This window comes from Cordyceps fumosorosea (assembly GCF_001636725.1).
Source record: "Cordyceps fumosorosea ARSEF 2679 chromosome Unknown scaffold_6, whole genome shotgun sequence".
Taxonomy (NCBI): Eukaryota; Fungi; Ascomycota; class Sordariomycetes; order Hypocreales; family Cordycipitaceae; genus Cordyceps; species Cordyceps fumosorosea.
Genome location: NW_017387306.1, coordinates 195,679 through 216,611, shown reverse-complemented (window position 1 = coordinate 216,611; position 20,933 = coordinate 195,679). Strand labels below are relative to the sequence as shown.

Genomic DNA, 20,933 nt, shown 5'->3' with positions numbered 1-20,933 from the left:
CCCATTTCATTCGCCCAACTGCCTACAGGTACTTGGGTAAGTACTAAAGTTCTTAGCCGCCACCTGATACTTTGCGGCCCATAAAGATTTGCTCTCGACGCGCCGTCCTCGTACAACCTCTTTTACTTTTCCATTTTTTTTCTCGGTTTTCTTTCACCCTTGACCTTCGATTTCTAGTGTCGATATTTACATTCATCGCTCCTGGATACTTTGTCTGCGTATCCTCTGAGCGCTACTGCAACAAATCCTTCTTACCGCCTCGCTTTCTCTCGAACCGAATCCCTGTTTCCGCGCTGACTCCCTGCCGTCGACACCGAATCACAGCTAACGACCGACACTTACTGGGCAACCGCACTCGAATGCTTCATTGCCCGACGTGCGCGATCACACAAAAGTTGCACACACTTGCGCCGCTTGCTCCCACAGCCTCTTTGCGACTGGCTGGCCGTCAAAGCGACGACGCGAACCATTTCGAAGTGGCTTGCGCACACCGGACTACTTGTCCTAAATAACGACATGACGGAGGCTGAAGCACAAGTCTTGCATGCGAATGTGATAGACGATATTACACAACAAAGCTCAATGTCAACACCAGAGTCAACATCACTGGCTCAACAGACAATTTCCGATATCGCGACGTTGGCTACGAGTAATGCCAACGATGCCAACATAACGTCAGTTCTACCATCGAGGTACGTTCGACCCGGCTATTCAATTGCGCAAAGGGATAGCGTATGATTATCCTGGCGTATCTGTATCTCTTCCGACTGCCAGCATGGCATGTCACTCCTCGCGATAACGACTGGCGATTGCAAGGACGCTGACCGTTTATCTTTAGAGATGCATCATTGGCCCAACCCCCACATGCCATGCACATGGAAGGCTCACCAGCAGCTACTACTGGCGGACTGGCTGGCATGGTAAGTTTATCTTTCGTTTACCTCTGATACGCTTTATTCCCGTCGCTATCTGTCTTGTCGCATCCCTGGCAATCAGACGCATGTCCCCTTTATCGCTATCGCGGTCCCGAGAGCCCAAAAACTTTCCTGCCACTGGACCAATCAGCGTCGTCTCAATGGAGACTGCTGATGGATAAGCCACAATCACGTGCTCCACTCCCGGCTCGTCCTCGCGCTAGTCTAGAAGAGGACAGATAAGTGTCTGCGCCAGTCCTTTTCGAACCCGATAAGCCAAATCGACCCGACGGTGGATCAAATTTTTTTCTGGTTATCTGGCTTATCAGTGACGGCGCCAGAGACAACTTTTCCTATCGAGCCCGTCTTATCAACATCCTAGTATATCAATATACTATATCGGGCCTGCATCCTCCTATCGCGACATCATAATCGCAGCTACATACCGACACAATGATGGCAACTAACGCTTCCTCGCAGCCTACCTGCCAAAACTGCGGCACCTCACGGACTCCGTTATGGCGTCGCGACGAGTTTGGCTCTGTCCTCTGCAACGCCTGTGGTCTCTTTCTCAAGCTGCATGGCCGCCCACGACCAGCGTCTTTGAAGACCGATATAATCAAGAGCCGCAACCGAGTCAAGACTATGCGGCCTGATCTGGTATCAAAGAAGAAGGTATGCACAAACCTCAACTCGAATGTCTTGCAAAAGTGCACACTAACGCTGCCAGCAGCACGCCCAAGGTTTCGGAATGGTTGGTGATACGAACGGTGCTCAGCATACCGCAGCTCAAGCGGCGGAGGCTATGCGCCGCTCTAAAGTTAACGGAACCGACGGACTCGACTCGGCAATATCTCGAAATGGCACTACCTCGATGTACAACAGCGCCCTCTCCTCCTTTATGGTGGACGATGCGACATACCAGCAGGCGGTGTCTGGCTTCAATGGCGATACCCAGAATGGAGACCGCGGCTCCGACGGACCTCAGTCACAAGAGCAGCTCATCGCGCACAACTCGAGCCTCAAGACGCGCGTCAGCGAACTCGAAGTCATCAACGAGCTCTTCCGCGGCAGGCTTAGCCAGCTGGAACAACAAGAGGCCGCTGCCAGACATGGACAGGTGCTGGCCGGAGCCGAGCAAAGTCAACTTCGAACGCAACTGGAGACGGCACAGGCAAACGAGACGCAACTTCGTGATCAACTGGAAGAGAGTCATAGAAGAGAAAACATTCTGAAGCGTCGCCTGGATGAACTGGAGCTGGAGCTTACAGCAGCTAAAGAAGCGGCAGGTGAAGAGCCAGAGCGCCCAGCCAAGAAGCTTCGTACAGAACCTACAAGTGAAGCTGAAGATGATGCTGCGACCAAGACTGCGGACAAGTCTGCGGAAGAGCCTACTGTAAAACCCGACGAGCCAGCAACTGAAGAGCGTGTTGCCGCGCCTGAAGCTGTCGAGGCGTCCGCATGAGCGGATTGTCATTGAACTGATGCACCACTCTACTCTACGACTCTATATCGTTCTTCAACAGGCGTGCTGTCAGCTGAACTACTGACAGACGGCGGCATCTGGATTGTCAAGTCCGCCATGCCAACTCCACTGTTTTACTATTACCTTGTTTGATTTCTTTTGCGGGTTCACGAAGGGCTTTGCGACTATGAGGCGTCGTATGCTTATTCGTAGGGCTACTGTTTCATCATAGCGAAAACTATGCGGGATTGCTTTGGCGTCTAGGAAGGGAGGGGGGAAGTCGATACTACGATAATGAGCTCGTCAACGAGATGATAACGAAGAATTGGAGGCGGAAAAATAAAAAAAGGTCAACATGGGCTCGGTTTATTTCACGTGGATCTGCGGGTAAACAAAACGAACTCGGTTTCATAGTTGTCTGTCTTGAGCTGCGCTGCTAAGATGGCGGCAATTCAAGGCCATGTGGCAAGGGCGACGAGTGTTTGCTTCTTATAGACCAATATCGAAACGATAATCTGATATGTATACGTTGCACAATTTAGTGACATGTTATTTACGCCTCGGTGGCGGGTGGGCTTGAGGCTGTGCTCACTTGCCCTCTCACTTCCACATTCCGCATTCACTGCCTCTGCATTCATCATCTCCGTCACATGAAGACCTTGCCCGCTCCTCTTGCACAGTAGTCTTTTTTTTTATGTTGTTCAAATATACAGCAGCATCTCGGCTTCACAAACCAGCGGCGCGATCAAATCAAGTTACAGCGTGGTTTGCTTGTGTCTGCTCGCTGTTGTCTCGGAAATCCACTACAAAAGCTCCATCTGCACTCCCCCCCTACACCCTCGTCCCTAGAACCTCACTCTCACTGATGATAAGCCTCGACGCTGTCGACGCAAAGGAGAATGAACACGGTCAACCGCCCCTTCAAAACCCAGACGGCGCGAGGGGGCCCTCAGCAGTTTAAAAAGGGCGTCGCTGCGACGAAGACGCTCAGCGCGGAGCGCCACCGGTACATTCATTCTTCTTTGGGAATGCCTCTAGCCACTTGGCTAGCTTGCTAACCAGGAACTTCTATCAGAAAAATTGCCAGGGACGCGATTCAGGGCATCAGTACGTATTACTCACCAAGAGTCAAGATTCCCAGAGTTCTCATGGCTAACAAGATGTTTTTGTCCATGACAGCCCGCCCAGCGATCCGGTACGTTGAGGGACTTCGTCGCCGTTGTTGTCTCGCTGGCACACAGAGTGTTTCGCTAACGACCGTGATGCCAATTTAGTCGTCTTGCTCGCCGTGGAGGTGTGAAGAGAATCTCGGCGGAAATCTATGATGAGACGCGCAACGCTATTCGCGATCATCTGACCGATGTACGCACCCCTCCCAGCCTGCAGGAGCCTGCCGTCGCTGATTGCATGAAAAATAGATTCTGAAGCTCTGTTGTGTCTATGTCGAATACAGAAACGCAAAGACGGTCACCGTGCAAGATGTAAGAACCTTCACCCTCCTTGACCCCCCTTCCTTTTTTCCCACGTTCAAGCTGGCTCATTCTGGGTTTGTCTGCTAGGTCCTGCATGCTTTGCGCAGGATGGGTAGGACGCTGTACGGATTCGACCCCGCGATGGACGGCCTGCGCGCGGAGAAGGCTCGCCGTGACAAGCACGTTGCGCTTCGTCGCTGATGGAAGAGCGAGAAGCATGAGCTGAGAGCTGGGAGACGACGAGTGATATACCCGCATTGTTTGCATAACATATGACGTTCGAGAACACATTATGATAAGAATTGGCTGGAAATTGTAAGGGGGAGACGAGATACTTTGATCATGGTTGGAAGATACACTCGCTCAACTGTTTGCGTCGACAATGAGTCATATGAACCGGCTGAGCGCTCCTTCATCGATACTGGCATAGCAGGATACTGCCCCAAGGCATACAGAGTATAGATACAAATACAGATACAGTACAGCACAGTCACACACGCACGCCTACATACAATTATTCTTGATTTAGGAGAAGAGAAATTGCGACCTTAGTTGAGGCTATGCTGGGTATCATATAGTAGTATCCAAGACGAATTCATGCGCGCACATGTACAGACAAGTATCAAACCCATTTTTGATGGGGTTTATTTATTCTTCCTCCTCTTCATCGGCGACCACTCGCTTACGGCGGCACGCAGCGCCCTGTCGGCGCCTATCTCGACTTTGTGGAAGAAGCCGTGGAACATGCGGTGGAAGACGAGCCGGCTGTGCGCGTGGTCCCTGATGAAGCCGACCTCGGCGTCCCTGCCACAGCGCTCCCTGGTGATGCGAACAACCTCGTTGAGCAGCTCCCTGCCGACGCCGCGGCCGCGCGACTTGCGGCGGACAGCCCAGGCACGGATGAGCCCGCGACCGCCCTTGAACGAGAGGCTGCGCGCCGCGCCGCGGCGACGGTGGCCGTGACCGCCACCACCACCGGGGCCGCCGCCGGTGGGCACGAGCTTGGGGCTGAGGCGCAAGACGACAACGCCGAGGAGCTCATTGTCCCTGCCGCGCGCGCCGACCATGATGTCGCGGCCGGGCCCCTCCTCGTCGAGCCAGGCGGCGGGGTCGTCGCGGATGTCGCGCGCAAACGCCTTGTACGGAGCGGCGAGGCACCAGACGAGCAGGACGTAGAGCAAAACGGCGCCGTAGGTGCAGCAGGCGGTGACGCGGAAGTGGCCCGGGACGGCACGGCGGGCGTAGTAAATGACGGAGAGCAGCGTGGTGAGGGGCACGAGGCAGGTCGGGTGGGAGACGACGGTGACGGTGGCTGGGGTGCGCATTCCCGCGACGGTGTCGGCGAGGAGGTCGAGGCCCTCGCGCTGCTCGGGCTCGGTGCGGAGGACGTCGAGGGACAGCTCGGGGATGTCGTCGAGGGGCACGAGGTCAGCGCCGGGGGAGCTCGAGGTTGATTTTGAGAAGGAGGAGGTCGGCGTGGAGGATGTAAACTCGGTGATTTGGGAGGACGGGTCGACGGAGGCGTAGATAGGGTCGAGTTGAGGCGTGCTCGAAGGCGAGGCCGTCATGGAGGAGCTGAGGGCGAGGTTGGCTCGTAGAAAGGTGAAGAAGGCTACATAGGACGGGCCGTGTTAGTGGATGGATGTACGGACACGGGTCGGGTAAGTCGGCGAAGGCAAGGCTTTCGCCAGAAGGAAAAACGTACCGGCACTGCATTTGAGCCCTCGGACGACATTGATGCCGTCAACAGTTGAACTGACCTTGCATTCGCGAAGGTCGAGCTCCCGGACCCTTGGGGTCCCTCTGTCCTCCATGTTGGGCGAATACGGATGGTGGAGAATGGGGTAGAAGTAGATGGGAAACGGGGAAAGAAAAACGAAGAGGAAGCAAAAGAGCAATAGATATAAGATGGGGATATAAATAAACAAGTCAAGGTGATTATATGATTGTTGTTATTATCGACAGGGTATCAAGGTGAGGCGAGCGAGGCAAGGAGAGAAGAGTTTTGTCTGTTGGTAGCGATTCGAAACAAGGGTATCATGTACTGCAACAGTAGCAGTAGGGGACGGAACCATGCGGTTAAATCCCCGACAAGTTGTTGTGGTGTTGAATAGCAAGGGTATCGGGTTGCGTATGGGTAGTTGAAGCAACAAGAGAAATAAATAAAGGGGATAAAGAAAAAAAATTAAGAAGAAAAAATGCCGAGCTGAAGAGGAATGCTAATATGGGTTGGTTAGTTGGAGAGAAAAGAGGAAGAAAAAAATGTGGTTGTGGTTGGAGGGACGGAGGTACTTGGGTACTTGAGGCAAGCTCAAGCAAGCAAGGGCTGTTTTTTTCGTCCTTATTTTTTTCTTTAGCGCAGTCACAAGCCGGCCAAACGTTGAACGACCCCCCCCAAAACTGGGTAGCAACAGGGTCTCTTTTGTCTTGGGTGCGCGGCGAATGGGGTGGCAAGGGTGGCTGATTATGAAAGATTTGAAGGTGCGGATAGATGTGGTTGAAGGAAACGTAGGACAAGAAAAAAAAAGGAAAGAAAGAGTACGGATAGATGCAGGGATGCAAGGGCCAAAGGGCGGTTGTTTGCCCTGCTTGCGCTGCCTGGGAATCCCGTGTTAGTTGAAGGCAAAAAAAGGGATATCAAAAACAGTCAAGGCTTCGCTACTGAAAAAAGGGCAGCCAGAGACAACGGAAAGATGTGCGTCTTTTTCTTTTCTGTCGTCTTCTTCTTTCCTTGAAGTGGCGGGCTTGTTGCTCGGGCGTTGACCAACCAAGCAAGCCCTGCCTTTGGGCTTGACGATGCACACAGACAGAATTTACAGTGGCTTGCTTTTTCGTTGGGTCCTCCCTCGTTTCTTCTTCTGCCCTTTCCCAAACACGGAGAAAATTAAAGAGGAATGAAATTATAATACAAACTTGATGAAATCTTATTTGCTCACCAGGCTTGCCAATAATACCTACCCCCGGTGGCGTCAGCTTGGTGCTATCGGAGAGCTATCAGTGGATGACTTCAGTGGAGGTCTTGGGGATTGTTGGGCGTTGGATAACCCGTGATTGTGGAAATGATCGCTACGCCTCGCTTGCTGACGAGCATTAAAATTTGAGAAAGTCGAACTTCTAGACATCGTCTGCTGCAGTCTCGCATCACTCGAGTATACATGTACGGAGTAGTCTTAAATACAGAATACTAATATCATCCAAGTTGTGCAGTTGCCGGCCTGGAGCGGTGGCGTGGCCGCTCCCGCTTATCGTTGACTGATATCTGCAAGACGCAAACACGCACCACACCTTACAACCAACCACACATTGCATCCGTAATCCCTTCTCCCCATCTGCCGCTCGGAACTCCCTTCCACGCCATCCATCCATCTACCGATCGTCCATGATTACGTTGCAACATGACGGAAACCAGCTGCTGGCGTGCTTCCATGGAGCCCCTCTCACCACATTCCACCTCCCTTGGCCAGCCTCCGTCTGTGCTGATCAAACTCATCCCCAACGATCGCCGCTCACGCACGCACGAGACTCCTTACGAAGTATATACGGAGTATACGTTGCCTGTCCCTTGCTCCCATTTGCAACGGAATTCTCTCGAACAAAGCTGTCACGCCTACATGCTTGCCTCGACTTCCCGGCATCATGCTCGCAGGCCCTCGGGCCAAGTAGGAGGCTCAACCCTTCCATCAGACCACCAGGCGAGCTATCAAAGACGTCTTTATGCTTCAACGCTGCAGCCAACTAATGAGATAGCCCTCTCTAGCGCTGCTGGTCCGCCGCACCGGTCTGCATCCCCCCGCTATTTCTGCTGTCAAGGACGGGTGGTATCCGACATCAAGAGCTGACGCTATTAGCTTTCTCGCTATATTGACGCCACGGAAATTCAACAAAAAGCCATCTTAAGGTGTCTTCAACCTGCTCATCGAGACTTCCATGATCCCAAGTCGCGTCACCGGCCATTGTTACGCATCACTGCGGCCTCGACGGTACGAAACCAGCAAGCTCTGGCTCAGGCCACCTTCAACCGCTCATCCCCATGGGGCCCCCGACAACTCCAAGCTCGACTCTCTTCAGCGGTCAATGACATTCCCAAAGCTCCCACTGAGCCAACCCTTGACCCGCTACAGCCTCGCCTGGGTCCCCCTAGTTACTCGTTCAACACTGGCGTTCTAACATCAGACTATCGGCTCCAGCAAAATATAGCTTCCTTACTAGTGCCTCAAAAGCCGTCGATATTATTGGTAGCCTGCTCCGACTTGCAGTTGGTTGACCCGGCCACGTAGGTAGGGCGCATGGAGCCCAGACCCTTGCCTGGAAGCCACGACACGGCGCCACGTAAACGAAAAATTCATGCAGCGTCGCATCCGCCGCATCAAGCACGCGATCAAATCGTGCAGCTCTGCAGACCAATAACTCAGTCTGCTGGCACTGCCGCGGACAGGGCCGCTTGGCAGGCAACTATATGACTGGTACGGTATCTACTTGGAATAGACTGACTGCCTGGTAGTTACGGAGCCGAATGGCTCTTCGAGCATCACGAACGAGAGAAAACCCAAGTTTCACCAGGCTTTTAAAAAAGATATTACGAAACCTGACATTCTCTTTACTCGCTTCTTCAACTCGAGTCGTGAGCCGGAGCAGCGCCTCTGCAGTTTCAGCCTCGAACAGAGCAGTGCTCGGTGACGACGACTACAACGACATAGTCGATCCCTGCAGACCAAGACAGAAAACTAATGAGCCCTGGTGTGAAAAGCCTCCAGCCCACTCCAAGATGGCCTCTTCCCAAACCCAAACAATGCCCTGCTCCCGAGCTTGGCGTTTCAAACAACCCCTGCCGAGTCGTGAACCGCCCCTCGGGAGGTTTTTGCTTCTTTCGTGGAACAGAGTCATGTACATGCGAGATCCACCGCCACGACTAATACCATAAATTCGACGTCGGCTTGAAAGGTTGTCGTGGCACGGCCGCCGGCGACCTCGACGCCTCAGCTGATAGTCTCGGCGAGGGGGGCTTTGAACAGGTGAGGCGGCGCGGGCAGACTAAGATTAGCAGTTGCCCAATCACCTTGGCGGCAACGTCTTTGCCCAACGGAAGGGACGGCAGTGACTTTGAGCAACCCCGCGACCGTGATAGCGTTCCCCAGACTTCTCTTGCGTGGCTTTCCGTCGCGCAACTTCTGAGCGATTAGTTAGTGGCACATTGTAAAGCCTACACTCTATCGATTCGTGATCCACGAGGAAACATGGAACCCTGCCACGTTTCTAAATGATTGATTCTTCAGCCGCCCCTCATTTATGCGAGATTGAATCATTGCAAAGTGTAGAACCTTTGGATGATCTGATGTGAGTGCACATGATACGCCTCATCCGTGTTGCATCGCGTCACCTTGCATCGGGGGGTCTTTGACTACCTTCTCGCTACCCCCACTGAATGGGCTCATCTTCCTTGATCCTGAAACATAACATTGTTCTGAATTCCAGAGGCTGTCTTCTCTTTAGGAAAAAGATGCACGAATGACAATTCAAAACCCTTGATCACCGTCCCGATCGGCGAGGCGGGGTAAAGCTTAGCGTTTGCGAGTATGAGGCACAGCGCAGCTTGGATGCCTCGCCCCGTTCCTTTCCCTGCCTCAGACGGTGGGGAGAGACTCTTGTTTTGTCTGCTGCGGCGGAAATTGTCGCACTGCTTCTAGTCATCTCAACAGACCTGGCTCGTCTTCTGACTGGGCGCGCCTCTCGTATTGGCTAGTCGCGGGCCGACTCCTACAATGGTGGCCGACTGAGACGCCTACGGTCAAGGCGGTCAGGTTCGGATATGCCCCGACAGACGGCATAATAAATGCTATGCATGGCTGTGACTTTGAGACACGAGAGTCTGATGTTTGCAAATATTGCCCCGCCCCTAGGTCTGCCCTCTCAGCACGGGCATGGATGCGCCATGTCATTATGATAGTTCGTCTTTCTGACGTCGGCTCGCGGGCGTGGAGAGGGGGCGATCGCCCTCACCACTTGTCGAGAAGAGCGCGTCTATTCACGGCCTGCTAGACGAGGGCTGTGATATCTCTACTGGAAATTGGCCAAATGTGCTTCGCGATAGCGAGGCTCTAAGCATGCGCACCCTACCAGTATGCTTCACAGCTCATACCCAGGGGTCGTCGCAACCGGGGCTCCCTCGAAACACCCAGTCTCATATGTCTTGCCAGAATGCTTCAAGCCGGTCGGCACTGATTTGAGTTATGAGAAGCTTCAGTGTGTGATTTTCCCAACAATTGTCACTTATGCTTCTAGTAGCCAGCCACGTATCGGTCTGGACCAATTAGCAATGTAACTTTCACCCGCACCCTGGCCGGCGAGAAAAAGGACTGTCTTTAAAATATGCTATTGCGTTCAGCTGTCGAACGTCTTGGGCGAAAAATTCCGTGCTACCTGGGGGCAATGTTTTTCCAGACAGACACTCCTGTTTGGCAGGTGTTTGGGGTGGGGTATCGACTGCCTATGATGACGGCTTGCATATGATTTTTTTTTTTTTAATTTCGAGAGAGATTTTTCAACGTCTCGGTTCTCATCCCCTCTCGCCAGCCGCTGCCATCGATCCTCATCGATTGACGCGCCTGTCTGCCCGGCCTCATCGTCATCATGGCACACCAGCACATTACCCAGAGCAACATCCACTTCAAGTGGTCGCGCAAGCTCGCCCCGGCCCTCACCGTGGCGTCGGGCGCCGAGGTCACCTTTGACCTGCGCGACGGCGGCAACAACCAGATCACGCCCGAAAACCAGGCCACGATCCTAGACCACCTCGACTTTGGCACCATGGACCCGGGCTTCGGTCCCGTCGCCGTCGAGGGTGCTGAGCCCGGCGACGTGCTGCGCATCGACGTCCTCGAGCTGCAGCCTGGCGCGTACGGCTGGACGGCCATCCTCAACGACTTTGGCCTGCTGAGCGACGAGTTCCCCGAGCCGGCGCTCAAGATCTGGGACCTGAGCGACGCGGCCACCACGGGCTACGCCGAGTTCAAGAAGGGCATCCGCGTGCCCGTGCGGCCCTTCCTGGGCGTCATGGGCCTCGCGCCGGCCACGGACGAGGAGCTGCCGACCGTGCCGCCGTACGACTGGGGCGGTAACGTCGACTGCAAGCACCTGACGCGGGGCTCCGCGCTGCTACTACCGGTGCAGACGGCCGGCGCGCTGTTCAGCTGCGGTGACGGCCACGCGGCCCAGGGCGACGGCGAGGTGTGCGGCACCGCCATCGAGACGCCGATGCGCGCCCGCCTCCGCTTCACGCTGGAGAAGGGCAAGCCGTGGGTGCGCTCGCCGCACCTGATCACGCCGCCGGGCGAGCAGCCGTACGCGGATCGGGGGCAAGAGTACGCCGTCATGGGCATCGACGCGGACCTGCGCGAGGCGACGCGCAAGGCGGTGCGCTCGGCCATCGAGTGGCTCAGCGCGGAGAAGGGCCTGGAGAGGTCCGAGGCGTACATGTTGTGCTCGGTGGTCGGCGACCTGAAGATTGCTCAGACCGTGGACATGCCGCACTACGGTGTCGTCTGCTCGATCCCGCTCGGCATCTTTGTTGATGAGTGAATGAGTGACGACTTGATGATGACGATGGATATCAGGGGACGCGGTCAAGGTTTGCAAGTGCTATGAGCAAAGCCTTTAGAACAGCACGCAATAAAAATGTAATCTTTAGTTCAGATGTTCCTCTTACATTCCACTCTCTAGCAGCAGAGCCTAAACTGTCAACGTAAAAGGAACAGCATGCCGGGAAAATGCTTAAATGCTCATTGCTCGAGTAACTCGATTAACAGCAAAATGTATCGCAACTATACCTCAATATACTACGAGAGACATGTTAGCCCCTAATCACTTCCTCTTCATCTGTTGAGTCACTCCACGCCTTCTAGTCTACATCTCGCAACGGCTTACGCCTTATACGGCCCCGCCGCAAAACGGCCCCGCCATAAACCCATAAACCGGCTCAATCCAGTCATCCGTCCGTTGTAAAAGCCGATCCGGCCCCCTCCCTCCCCGTCAAATCGACCATACGTCTATCCTTCTCTTCTTAACGATGAAAATCACAGCGGTAAGTTCATCTGCTGCAAACCTCCCCTCTCTCCTTCCACCGTGCTGACCGCCATCCACCGGGCCATCACAGCTCTACGTCTACCCCGTCAAGGCCCTCCGCGGCATCAGTCTCGACGCCGCCGAGCTCGGCGGCCAGGGGTTGCGCCATGACCGCACCTTTATGCTCTGCCGCTTCGGTGCCGACCGTGCGCTGATCCCGATGCAAATGTCCGAGCACGCCGACTGCGCCCTCTTCCACCAAGAGATGGTCGACGGCCCCCGCGGCCGCACCGTCCGCGTCCGGTACGGCCGGCCGGCGGAGCCCGTGGCGCCGCACCACGAGCTCCAGGACGCGGTGCTCGAGTTCTCGGCGGAGCCCGAGACGGACGGCCTCGAGCGCGCCGAGGTGAACCTCCACCAGAGCCTCGTGCACGCGTACCGCGTGGGGAGCGAGTGCGACGACTGGTTCGCGGCGTGCTTCGGGTTCGAGGTGACGCTCCTGTACATTGGCCGAGAGCGCCGTCCGGTCCTCGGAACGTTCTCCCCGCGCAACCCACCAGTGGCCGAGGAGGCGCCGCAAACGGGGGGCGGCTGGTTGCCGTACCTCTCCGGCTTCGTCCCCGGGCTGACGAAGCCGGCGGCGGTGCGGGATGAGCCGGACTGGCTTACGTTTAGCGACATGGCGCCGCTGCTGCTCACCACCGAGGCGTCGCTGCGCAACGTGCGCGCGCGCTTCGCGAGCGGCGACGAGCAGGCCGCTGTCGACATGTGCAAGTTCCGACCCAACATCGTGGTCGACGGCGGCGACGACGACGACGACGCGTGGGACGAGGACTTTTGGGCGGCGCTGTCGGTCAACGGCGCGCCGGCGCTGCTGCTCACCAAGCTCTGCAACCGCTGCACCTCGCTCAACGTCGACTACGCGACGGGTCGGTTTAGCGGCGGCCTCCTCAAGGCGCTGATGCGCGACCGCCGCGTCGACGAGGGCTGGAGATACGCGCCTGTCTTTGGCCGCTACGGCTTCCTGGACCACGGCGTGGCGGCGCCGCTGCGGGTGGCCGTCGGGGACGAGGTGGCGGTGACGATGCGCGCCGAGGAGCGGCCGCGCTGGGACTGGCCGATGCGGCCGAAGCCCGGGGTTGCCAGGTACTACCGCTATGCTTGAAGGGTCTAGTCTCTTGAGGGGGAATTCCTGCGAGCCTGTAGACGATGGACGGGGATGTTTGAGAAGAGGTTAGTTTGATTGATCATGTTTTGAAAGCGTTGCTTGGCGTTTTTGCTCTTGTCGTTCAACACTCGACAAGATGGAAAGAGGAAAAAAGAGGCTGCATGCTTTGTGCTGTGCAACGAGATTTAAAATACTCACGCGATATACCAAATCTGTTACTTGTTTCCCACCATGGCCATGGCCCTCGTGACAAGGTGTCTCTACGTCGCTACTTACTCTTATTGCTGAACGCCGCGATTTATCACAGACCACGACACTGTCCCACGCAAGCTTGTCTGAAGCGTGAACAAACCTCCTTTCTACCTGCGTCAACTTTCAACGCCGCGAGAAACTCCGAGAAAAGACTCGACAGGGGAGCGCCGTCCATGACGCAGGGAAAACAGCAGAAGCACCGTTTGTCATGTACAATTTTCCCGATCGAGCACGTTGACGTGCGTGCGGTGGTTATCGTCGTTGCCTGCTCGTAGGACCCTTCTAGAAGTGTTCTCTGCAGGAGTAAGCAGGCAGGAACGGCTTCCAATAGGCCGGCGCTGGTGGGTGTTGGAACCAGGGACGGCGAAGCAGACCACGTCGCAACAATCGCCGAGTTGAGACGTGAAGACGGGTGCGACGGAGGGGACATTACTAGGACAAACCACAGGTCACTCGCAATGCCTTCTAGGAAGGAAGCTCTGCTAACGTGCTTATTGGAGTGACTGAGTGCGGTGGGAGTCAGGCAAACAATGCGTTCTGAACCCGTCAAGCACTTTGTATCACCCATAGCCCCGCCCTCCATTGTAATTCCTTCTAGAAGACTTGCTCGAGGGCAGTGAGGGGTAGGTAAAGAGCCGACTGTCTCAGATTCCACCCAAGTCATCCCTGTAGCAGCCTGGTTGTGCCACAGGCTGTGCAACATGCCAGTGAAGAGGTGTACCCGAGCCATGTCAGTAAACAGAAAGAAATGAGTCGTAGAAGTAAAAGGCAAAGGAATAAGTAGAATGACTAAAAAAATCGATTGCGTTGGGTTGAGCTAAGCAGCTCATAATAACAAGCGACTGTTTGAATTGCCAGCAAGTTAATGCTATGCAGCTCGTCTATTCTCTATGTGAAACACCAATGCCCGCGAGGGTCAAAAGCAGCACCAGCTAATCTATATATCAAAAAGAAAAACAAAAACGCCCATCTCAAAAACTCAATCAATATACGCAAGCCAATCATTCCAATAACAAAGCTTAGAACTTGGCCCAGTTTGTCCGGCGGAGAGCAAGTACTGGGGGGCATGATGCTCTCCAAGCACATGGGCATTGAGAGGCAGCAAAGGGCGCAAAATCCCAAGACTTTGAACGAGCGCAAGAGAATACGTGATTAAATGCACCTCATCTTTGTACAGGCTCGCCAATGGGTTGGCCGTAACGTTTGGACCGAGGCCGGCGTCTCAGGCGGCGTCGGTGCACATTCGGCAGAGATGAAGCTTGCAGTATGCGCACTCGTAGATCATGTGGCTGGGCCCGGAGCGGCAGAAATAGCAAATCCACTGCATCAATGTACTGTCTGATTTGATCAGAGTGAAGGAGTGCACGCAAGAGACAGACATGTTGTTGAAGGCTGGTCTCTGTCGGGTTGCAACGTGGATAGGCGCGGGGGGTTCTGAGTAGAGAGACAAGCGATGCCGAGGGGGCGCAGGTAGTAAGAAAGTGTGGCAGATGAATTGAAACACCGACTGATCTTGGAACAAATGGGCTGGCTGCGCTTGCCCTTTATACCCGGCTCAACGCTCGGGAATGAGGTTGCGTGGGAGGATGGTAGCCACGTCGTTTGTAAGAAGGCGACGAAGAAGGAAGTCGTGAAGGATGCGTGGGCCAGACAATCAGATATGACCAAGGTGAAACAAGCCTGAAATAGAGTAAACAAATTGACAGGGTTTCCGCAAGAGCTGGCCGTGGCGCAACAAGGCTCGTAAGAAACAGTGACGTAGGTAGGCTGCAAGCTGCGAGAAGAGTGCGTCACGAAGTTTGGCTAGATGTGAAGTAGGCAACCGTTCTTGTAATACGGTCTTGATCGTAGAAACCCAGGTGAAGCGGAGGCGTGCAGGCAATGGTTCAAGGGGTAGCGGAGAGGACAGATGCAAGTGACCAGATCAGGAAGTCGAGTTAATTGTGCGAGTATAGGTCTGACCCGTAAACGACTGGTCCGGGCTGGAGGGAACTTGTAACTATGGGTTTGGTCTGGCCAAGCCAAGGCATCAAGGGGAGGAGCTGAAGCAGGCGAGACCAGCCAGCCTTGCCTTGAATGGGGGAGAACTGAGACGGACGGCGATGTGCAGAATGACTGGGCCAAGTGAAAGGATATCGCAAAGAGGCCGCAAGCCACCCACGGTCCCGGGAACGTGGCTCTGGGTGGGTTGCAGGAGAGCTACCTGTGTGCTAGTGGGAGTTGGCGGCTTGCTTGAGCTGGTTTCCTGGCTGGGTCGGTGTGCCTGGGACATGGCCTTGCAGGTGTGGGTTGAAACTTGAGGCATGCTGGGCATCCCGGGGCCATAGAAACTCTGTTCTTGCTGGGGGGACGTTTAGGTCGTAATACGGATACTGGGCGTTAGCTTGTTGACCGCGGAGCCGTCGCTCAGCGGCGCTGAAGCTATGTTTGGCCATCCATATCCATCCTTGCAACGGCCCACAGTGGACTTAAAAAGGCTATCGACCGCTGCCGCCGGTGTGTGCGTCTTGGCTTTGGCTGATGATGGCGTCCGTCAGACTCTTGAGGACGACGCCGGCGCGGACCAATAGACATGACGAACGGGTGTGGCGAGCTGGCTGATGTGATATCTGAGGCGCGGATGCTGTTCGAAGGTTAGCCCTGGAGGCGAGGCGAGCGCCATTGTCAGCTGCCAGACAGCTCCGGCAGGCTGGTTGAGCACGGGGCTTGGGAAAGGTGATGATGGATCCGTGCAATCCGTGCTGTCCTGTTGAGAGCGAAGGAAGGGGAGGGGGAAGAAGGAGAGAAGAGAGGCAGGCCGGCGTTGCCCCTCCGAGTGGACGAACGAGGGACCCTGGCTGCAAGGTACCTGGGCCATATTAGCCAGGTGCTTGAGGTACCTGCCGAGGGTGGCTGCGAACGTCTGCGAGCCCCTGCACTGCAGAAGCAGACGAGCAGGGTCTGTTTGCCATGTGCTGGGACAAGAAGACCAGGCACGGCAGGTACCGGTAGGTGCGGCGGGTACGGACCTGACAGGGGCTGCAGTGCTGGCAGTTGCCAGCCCCCATGCCGCCAGCTGCCAGCACGTCCCGCAATGCTGACGGGCCGCCAGTTCTTCTCATTTGTTTGTCTTCACAGGTTAGGTCTATGTATGTACATCGCTTGCATTATCCTTCTGCATCATCATCTTCGTCATCTCCAAAACAAGATTGCAACAAGCGAAATCACGCGACAGAGCCTTGCAGCGTGCGGATACACATGCATACTTTATGCCATCTCGCTCACCCGCGTTTCTTTCTGTGCACGGCAAGCAAGTTGCTCGCTCCTCATTGGCTACCCGTCTTGCCATAAGGACAAACAGGGCAAATTCAACGACTTGACCACTGAGACAAGTTTCCTAAACGGTTTTCTTCTGCAGGCGCCTCGAGTTACATCATCTTCCGCCTGACCCTGTGCAATCATCCCGGCTCCAGCGCCGTCGCTTCCGAGGCCACGTCGTACACCGCCCGCGCGCTCCCTGGCACTACCCAAGTTTTCGTACGTACATGCATAGGTTGATAGGCTGCGCCAGGGCCAACTCCACACCGTCCCATCATCCTGGCAAGGCGAATCTTCTTCAGCCTGTTCCATGAGTCTTCTTCATTGCGGATACCAGTACGGATACATCGAACGGAACATTGCCGCCGTCCCTTGCCTGCCACGGTCCTGCGCGGTGCGGACCGGGCCATTGGACCTGGGCGCCGGGAGCTTTTCTGTCGCCATGCGCGGCTCAAGCGGCATCTTCACCTTGGTCACCCTTGTGAAGAACAGCCTCCCCAAGTTTCTCGGCTCGTTGTCCATCCAGCTTTGCCAATAACCGGACGAACGCGCGTCAGATCGACCACAAGCCAGCCCTAGGTACTCAGCTCACAGTTGCCTGCCACGTCGGCTGCAGATTTCTCCGCCCGCCTCCCTGCCAAGTGTGAGCTTTCGATCTTTTTACCATTTTTTATTTACCGATGGCGCCTACAACAAACCTCGGCAGTATTCTTTGTCCTATTGGGCTGGAAACCCTGCGACATAACGCCACTGCATAATGGGGAAATCATAAGAAACGGTGTCAGCATGCAACAATCACTAGGTCCTTCATCGACAACAAGGTCTCAGCTAGCCCTATTACTGTCAGCAATGCACGACAATGCGGCTCCAGGAGACGACAGTTGCACATGTTCTAACTAGCCGTTCCGTGGCCTGCTTCAAGGTAATGCAACCAGGCTACTCATTGTCTCGCCGTACTTCCTTCAATACACGCTTGTGACTTGCATCACATGCAAGCCGTAGTGGGCCAACGCACTGTGTTGATTAGGTGCTCTGACTGTCTGCAGAATAGACAGTGTCTCACTCGGCAATGCTTCCTAGACCTATCGAAGAGAGCAACTGTACCTATCGCATCTCTGGTTGAGAAGTATCAGTCACCGAACTTTGAGGGTGTCTGTCTGCATGCGTGTGGCAAGATGCCCCAATCCAATGGCTCATAGCCTGCTGTCAAAGCCTCTGATACTTCAGCCTTGTCTTTAATTAGCACATGCTCCTTTGAGTTGACAAGGTCTACTGGTACGGAAGTAACCTGACAAGGAAATCCGCCGACAGGGGCTACTATTTTTCTTTAGTCAATTCTTCCTGGTAGGCCAGCTGACTGGTCGAGGTGAGTCTTGGCTGCAAGTTGCTGCCCGAAGATGGGATGTCATGTTTGTCTGAAACAGCCGCTGGGGAGGTGAGTCAATTGCCTTGGGGGAAAGGGGAGCCAAGACTCAGGCGACAGAAAAGGGTAACATGAAAAAGCCCAGGCAGTTCAACAACATGATTCCATTCTCACACCGGCCCACATAGAATCACAGGGCAAATAAGCCACAATGGCGGGATGCCACAACGAAAAGGAACCCTCGGGGCAGAATTCTCAGCCAAGGCGAAAGGATTGGAGGCCGCCCATCGCACGGGTGGCTGCTTCAAAGGGGAGGGATTCTTTCAGCTCCTGATTGCGAAGCAGGGGTGCGAGTGCAGCCCAACCGCCTGGTCAAATACGAGGACCATGGATGCGTATTTCGATTGGTGTTTGCGAATGGCAATCGTATATGGAGGTAATGCACTAAAAAATGCCGGGGTGAGCTTGGAATTTGTGCTCTACTAGCCATTGCCAAAGTTACGACGCATAGGATGACAAGTCCCGATGGTCCTGGGAGATGTCGAACCTGGCAGTATTCAGGAAGCATAGGCATGACACCTCCCCATGAATATTGTACTGTGCTCTTTGTTTTCTATTGTACACTATGTTATGGCATTATCTCGATGCGTTGTCTGCATTGCCAATGGATATCCATAACTGTATTGCACGCTCACCTTGGGCGTTGCGGGTTTGATGCTTTTTAAAAATTCCGTCTCTTTCCTCTAGCATAGACCAGCTCTTCCTCAAGAGGGGCGTTTGAAGGGATGCGCCTCCGTGTTGAATACGTATTCGTCGAGGCTGATGACATCCGGGGGAGAAAAGATGAGATAGAAGTATTTCAGCGTCTCCGCCGTCCAGAAGCTCTGCAGGGAACAATGTCGTTAGCACATCATTATCCAGCCAGCACCAAGCTGCAAAACACCATAAAGTGGCGTTTCTATTTCCCCATGTCCTGTTCAAAAAAACCGGGGGTTGGAAATACTCTTACACTTACCTCCATGGAGTCCAGCTTGTTCGTCTCCTGCTCGGCGCGGACGTCGGCGATGGCAGAGTTGGCGTACTGTGTGGTGGTGGAGCGCATGATGGCCTCGAACATCTGCCAGGCGAGGTCCTGCAGGTCGGCGCGGGCGGTGACGCGGTAGAGCACGAAGAGGCTCTCGATGGCCTCGGGGCGGAGCAGGTAGCGCGGGTCCCAGGCGTTGACGAAGCCCCGCGGCAGGACCTCGTCCCCCTGCTTGGCCCAGGCGCGCTCGTCCCAGGCGCACAGGTCGCGGCGCTCGCAGGGCATCATGGTGAAGATCTCGGGCATGACGCCGGTGGGGAAGGCGGCGTAGGCGAGGGCGCAGCCGCGGGCGAGCTTCTCGCCGACGGCGACCTGGGTGTCGTTGGTGAAGAGGCGACCGCCGAGGGCGAACATGCCGCCGGCGAAGCAGGTGAGGTGCTGGCTGCGGGGCACGAGGCGAGCGGCGCCGGTGGCCTGGTAGTCGCCGGCGAAGAGCACGTCCTCGCCGCCGGGCAGCATCGGGCGGAAGACGAGGTTGGGCTCGGCGGCGTCCATGGCGACGCGGAAGAGCCGCTCGTAGGTGTCGTCGAGGCCGCCGAGCAGGGCGTGCATCTTGGGCAGGTACTCGTAGAGCGAGTCGGCGAGCGCGCCGAGGGTGAACTGGCTGTCGCGGGCCTCCTCGTGCTGGAAGTCGAGCACGGTCGGCCACATGCCCGGCAGCAGGGTGTCGTTCTGCACGCGCTCGAGGAAGCGCGTGACGCGGTCGGTGGCGTCGTAGAACTTGGGGTCGCCGGTGAGCTGCGACAGGCGGGTGAACTCCATGCACAGGGAGGCGGGCGAGGCGGACGGGTCGGCGGTGCCGGCGAGGAGCTCGCCGGCGGCGGCCTCGCGAAAGTTGAGCCAGAAGCCGGGCAGGCGGTTCGGGGTATCGAAGCCGGCGTAGAGCATGTTGCCGAGCTCGACGGCCTTGTCGAGCAGGCGCTTGTCGCCGCTGAGGTCGTAGGCGCTCAGCAGGCCGCCGAGGTGGCGGATGGTGGTCTCGAAGATGTTGATGGCGGTCGAGTCGGTGTGGCCCCAGTCGAGGTGGGTGACGGCCTCGGCGGCGTGGGCGAACTCGGCGTCGAAGCCCATGATCCAGAGGGTGTCGAGGGAGTCGACGAGAGTGGCGGCCCAGCCGCCAAAGGTGTCCTTGCCGCGGCCGGAGACGGGGGTGACCTCGTCCTGCATCCAGGCGTACTTGCGGTAGGCGCCGAAGCTGCGCTCAAAGGTCCTGCGCACGGCCTGACGGCGGCGCTCGGTCTCGGCGGTCTGGGCGAAGTCGGCGTCGGCGGCCTGGACGCGGGGCATGCGGCGCGGGGTGCCGGTCGGCAGCGGCTTGATGGAGGCGGGCGGATGGAACTGCTTCGGGTGGACGGGGTCGAAGCCCTCGAAGACGCGGGGCCGCTGGGGTATGACGCGACTGGCGACGTAGCCGCCGCCGTGGGAGGGCAGCAGGCGGATGACGAGGAGGACGAGGAGGGCGGCCCCGGTCAGCACCAGCAGGCGCGACGCCCGTCTCGGGAAGGGCATGGCTGTCCGGGCCGGATGGGCGGGCTCGGTTCACTGGCGAGGAGGGAGAACCACCCCGGGGAAGGCGATGCGAAGCCGGCAGGCCAATTGGGGAAGGGCGATGGCCGAAGCTGGTCAGAGTCGCGGTCGAGAGGTGGATGCAGCGGAATGTGGCACCATTGGACGGGAAATGCGCGGAGCGGTGCCTGGATGTACAAATGGATCTTGATGGTGGCAGAGGACGCCTTTGCTGGTCATCGTGGGATCGTGGGCCCAGGCGCGGAGGGGCCAGGCTGTTCGAATCAGGGCACGCGACTTAAGCAGGCTCTGGAGAGTGGCTGGCGCGAAAGGTGGAGGACCCCTAGTGGCGGC

General features: G+C 56.1%; 5 protein-coding genes across 5 annotated transcripts; 3 read left to right on the top strand and 2 right to left on the bottom strand.

The window, feature by feature from the left end:
- Window positions 1-869: 869 nt before the first annotated feature.
- ISF_03236 (GATA transcription factor nreB-Penicillium chrysogenum) lies at window positions 870-2,379 on the top strand (the record flags this gene model as incomplete). Its single annotated transcript, XM_018846842.1, has 3 exons — window positions 870-920; window positions 1,395-1,589; window positions 1,648-2,379. 3 exons carry the CDS (start codon window positions 870-872, stop codon window positions 2,377-2,379), a joined length of 978 nt encoding a protein of 325 aa, XP_018705731.1.
- Window positions 2,380-4,495: 2,116 nt separating this feature from the next.
- On the bottom strand, window positions 4,496-5,665 carry ISF_03235 (GCN5-related N-acetyltransferase; the record flags this gene model as incomplete). Its single annotated transcript, XM_018846841.1, has 2 exons — window positions 4,496-5,463; window positions 5,557-5,665. The coding sequence occupies 2 exons, from the start codon at window positions 5,663-5,665 to the stop codon at window positions 4,496-4,498; spliced, it is 1,077 nt and encodes a 358-aa protein (XP_018705730.1).
- Window positions 5,666-10,478: 4,813 nt separating this feature from the next.
- ISF_03234 (acetamidase/formamidase) lies at window positions 10,479-11,426 on the top strand (the record flags this gene model as incomplete). The annotated part of the gene is made up of 1 exon (XM_018846840.1): window positions 10,479-11,426. One exon carries the CDS (start codon window positions 10,479-10,481, stop codon window positions 11,424-11,426), a length of 948 nt encoding a protein of 315 aa, XP_018705729.1.
- Window positions 11,427-11,913: 487 nt separating this feature from the next.
- ISF_03233 (Molybdenum cofactor sulfurase) lies at window positions 11,914-13,074 on the top strand (the record flags this gene model as incomplete). Its single annotated transcript, XM_018846839.1, has 2 exons — window positions 11,914-11,928; window positions 12,001-13,074. 2 exons carry the CDS (start codon window positions 11,914-11,916, stop codon window positions 13,072-13,074), a joined length of 1,089 nt encoding a protein of 362 aa, XP_018705728.1.
- Window positions 13,075-18,753: 5,679 nt separating this feature from the next.
- Window positions 18,754-20,582, bottom strand: ISF_03232 (glycosyl hydrolase family 47 protein; the record flags this gene model as incomplete). The annotated part of the gene is made up of 2 exons (XM_018846838.1): window positions 18,754-18,873; window positions 19,005-20,582. The coding sequence occupies 2 exons, from the start codon at window positions 20,580-20,582 to the stop codon at window positions 18,754-18,756; spliced, it is 1,698 nt and encodes a 565-aa protein (XP_018705727.1).
- Between the last annotated feature and the right edge of the window lie 351 nt (window positions 20,583-20,933).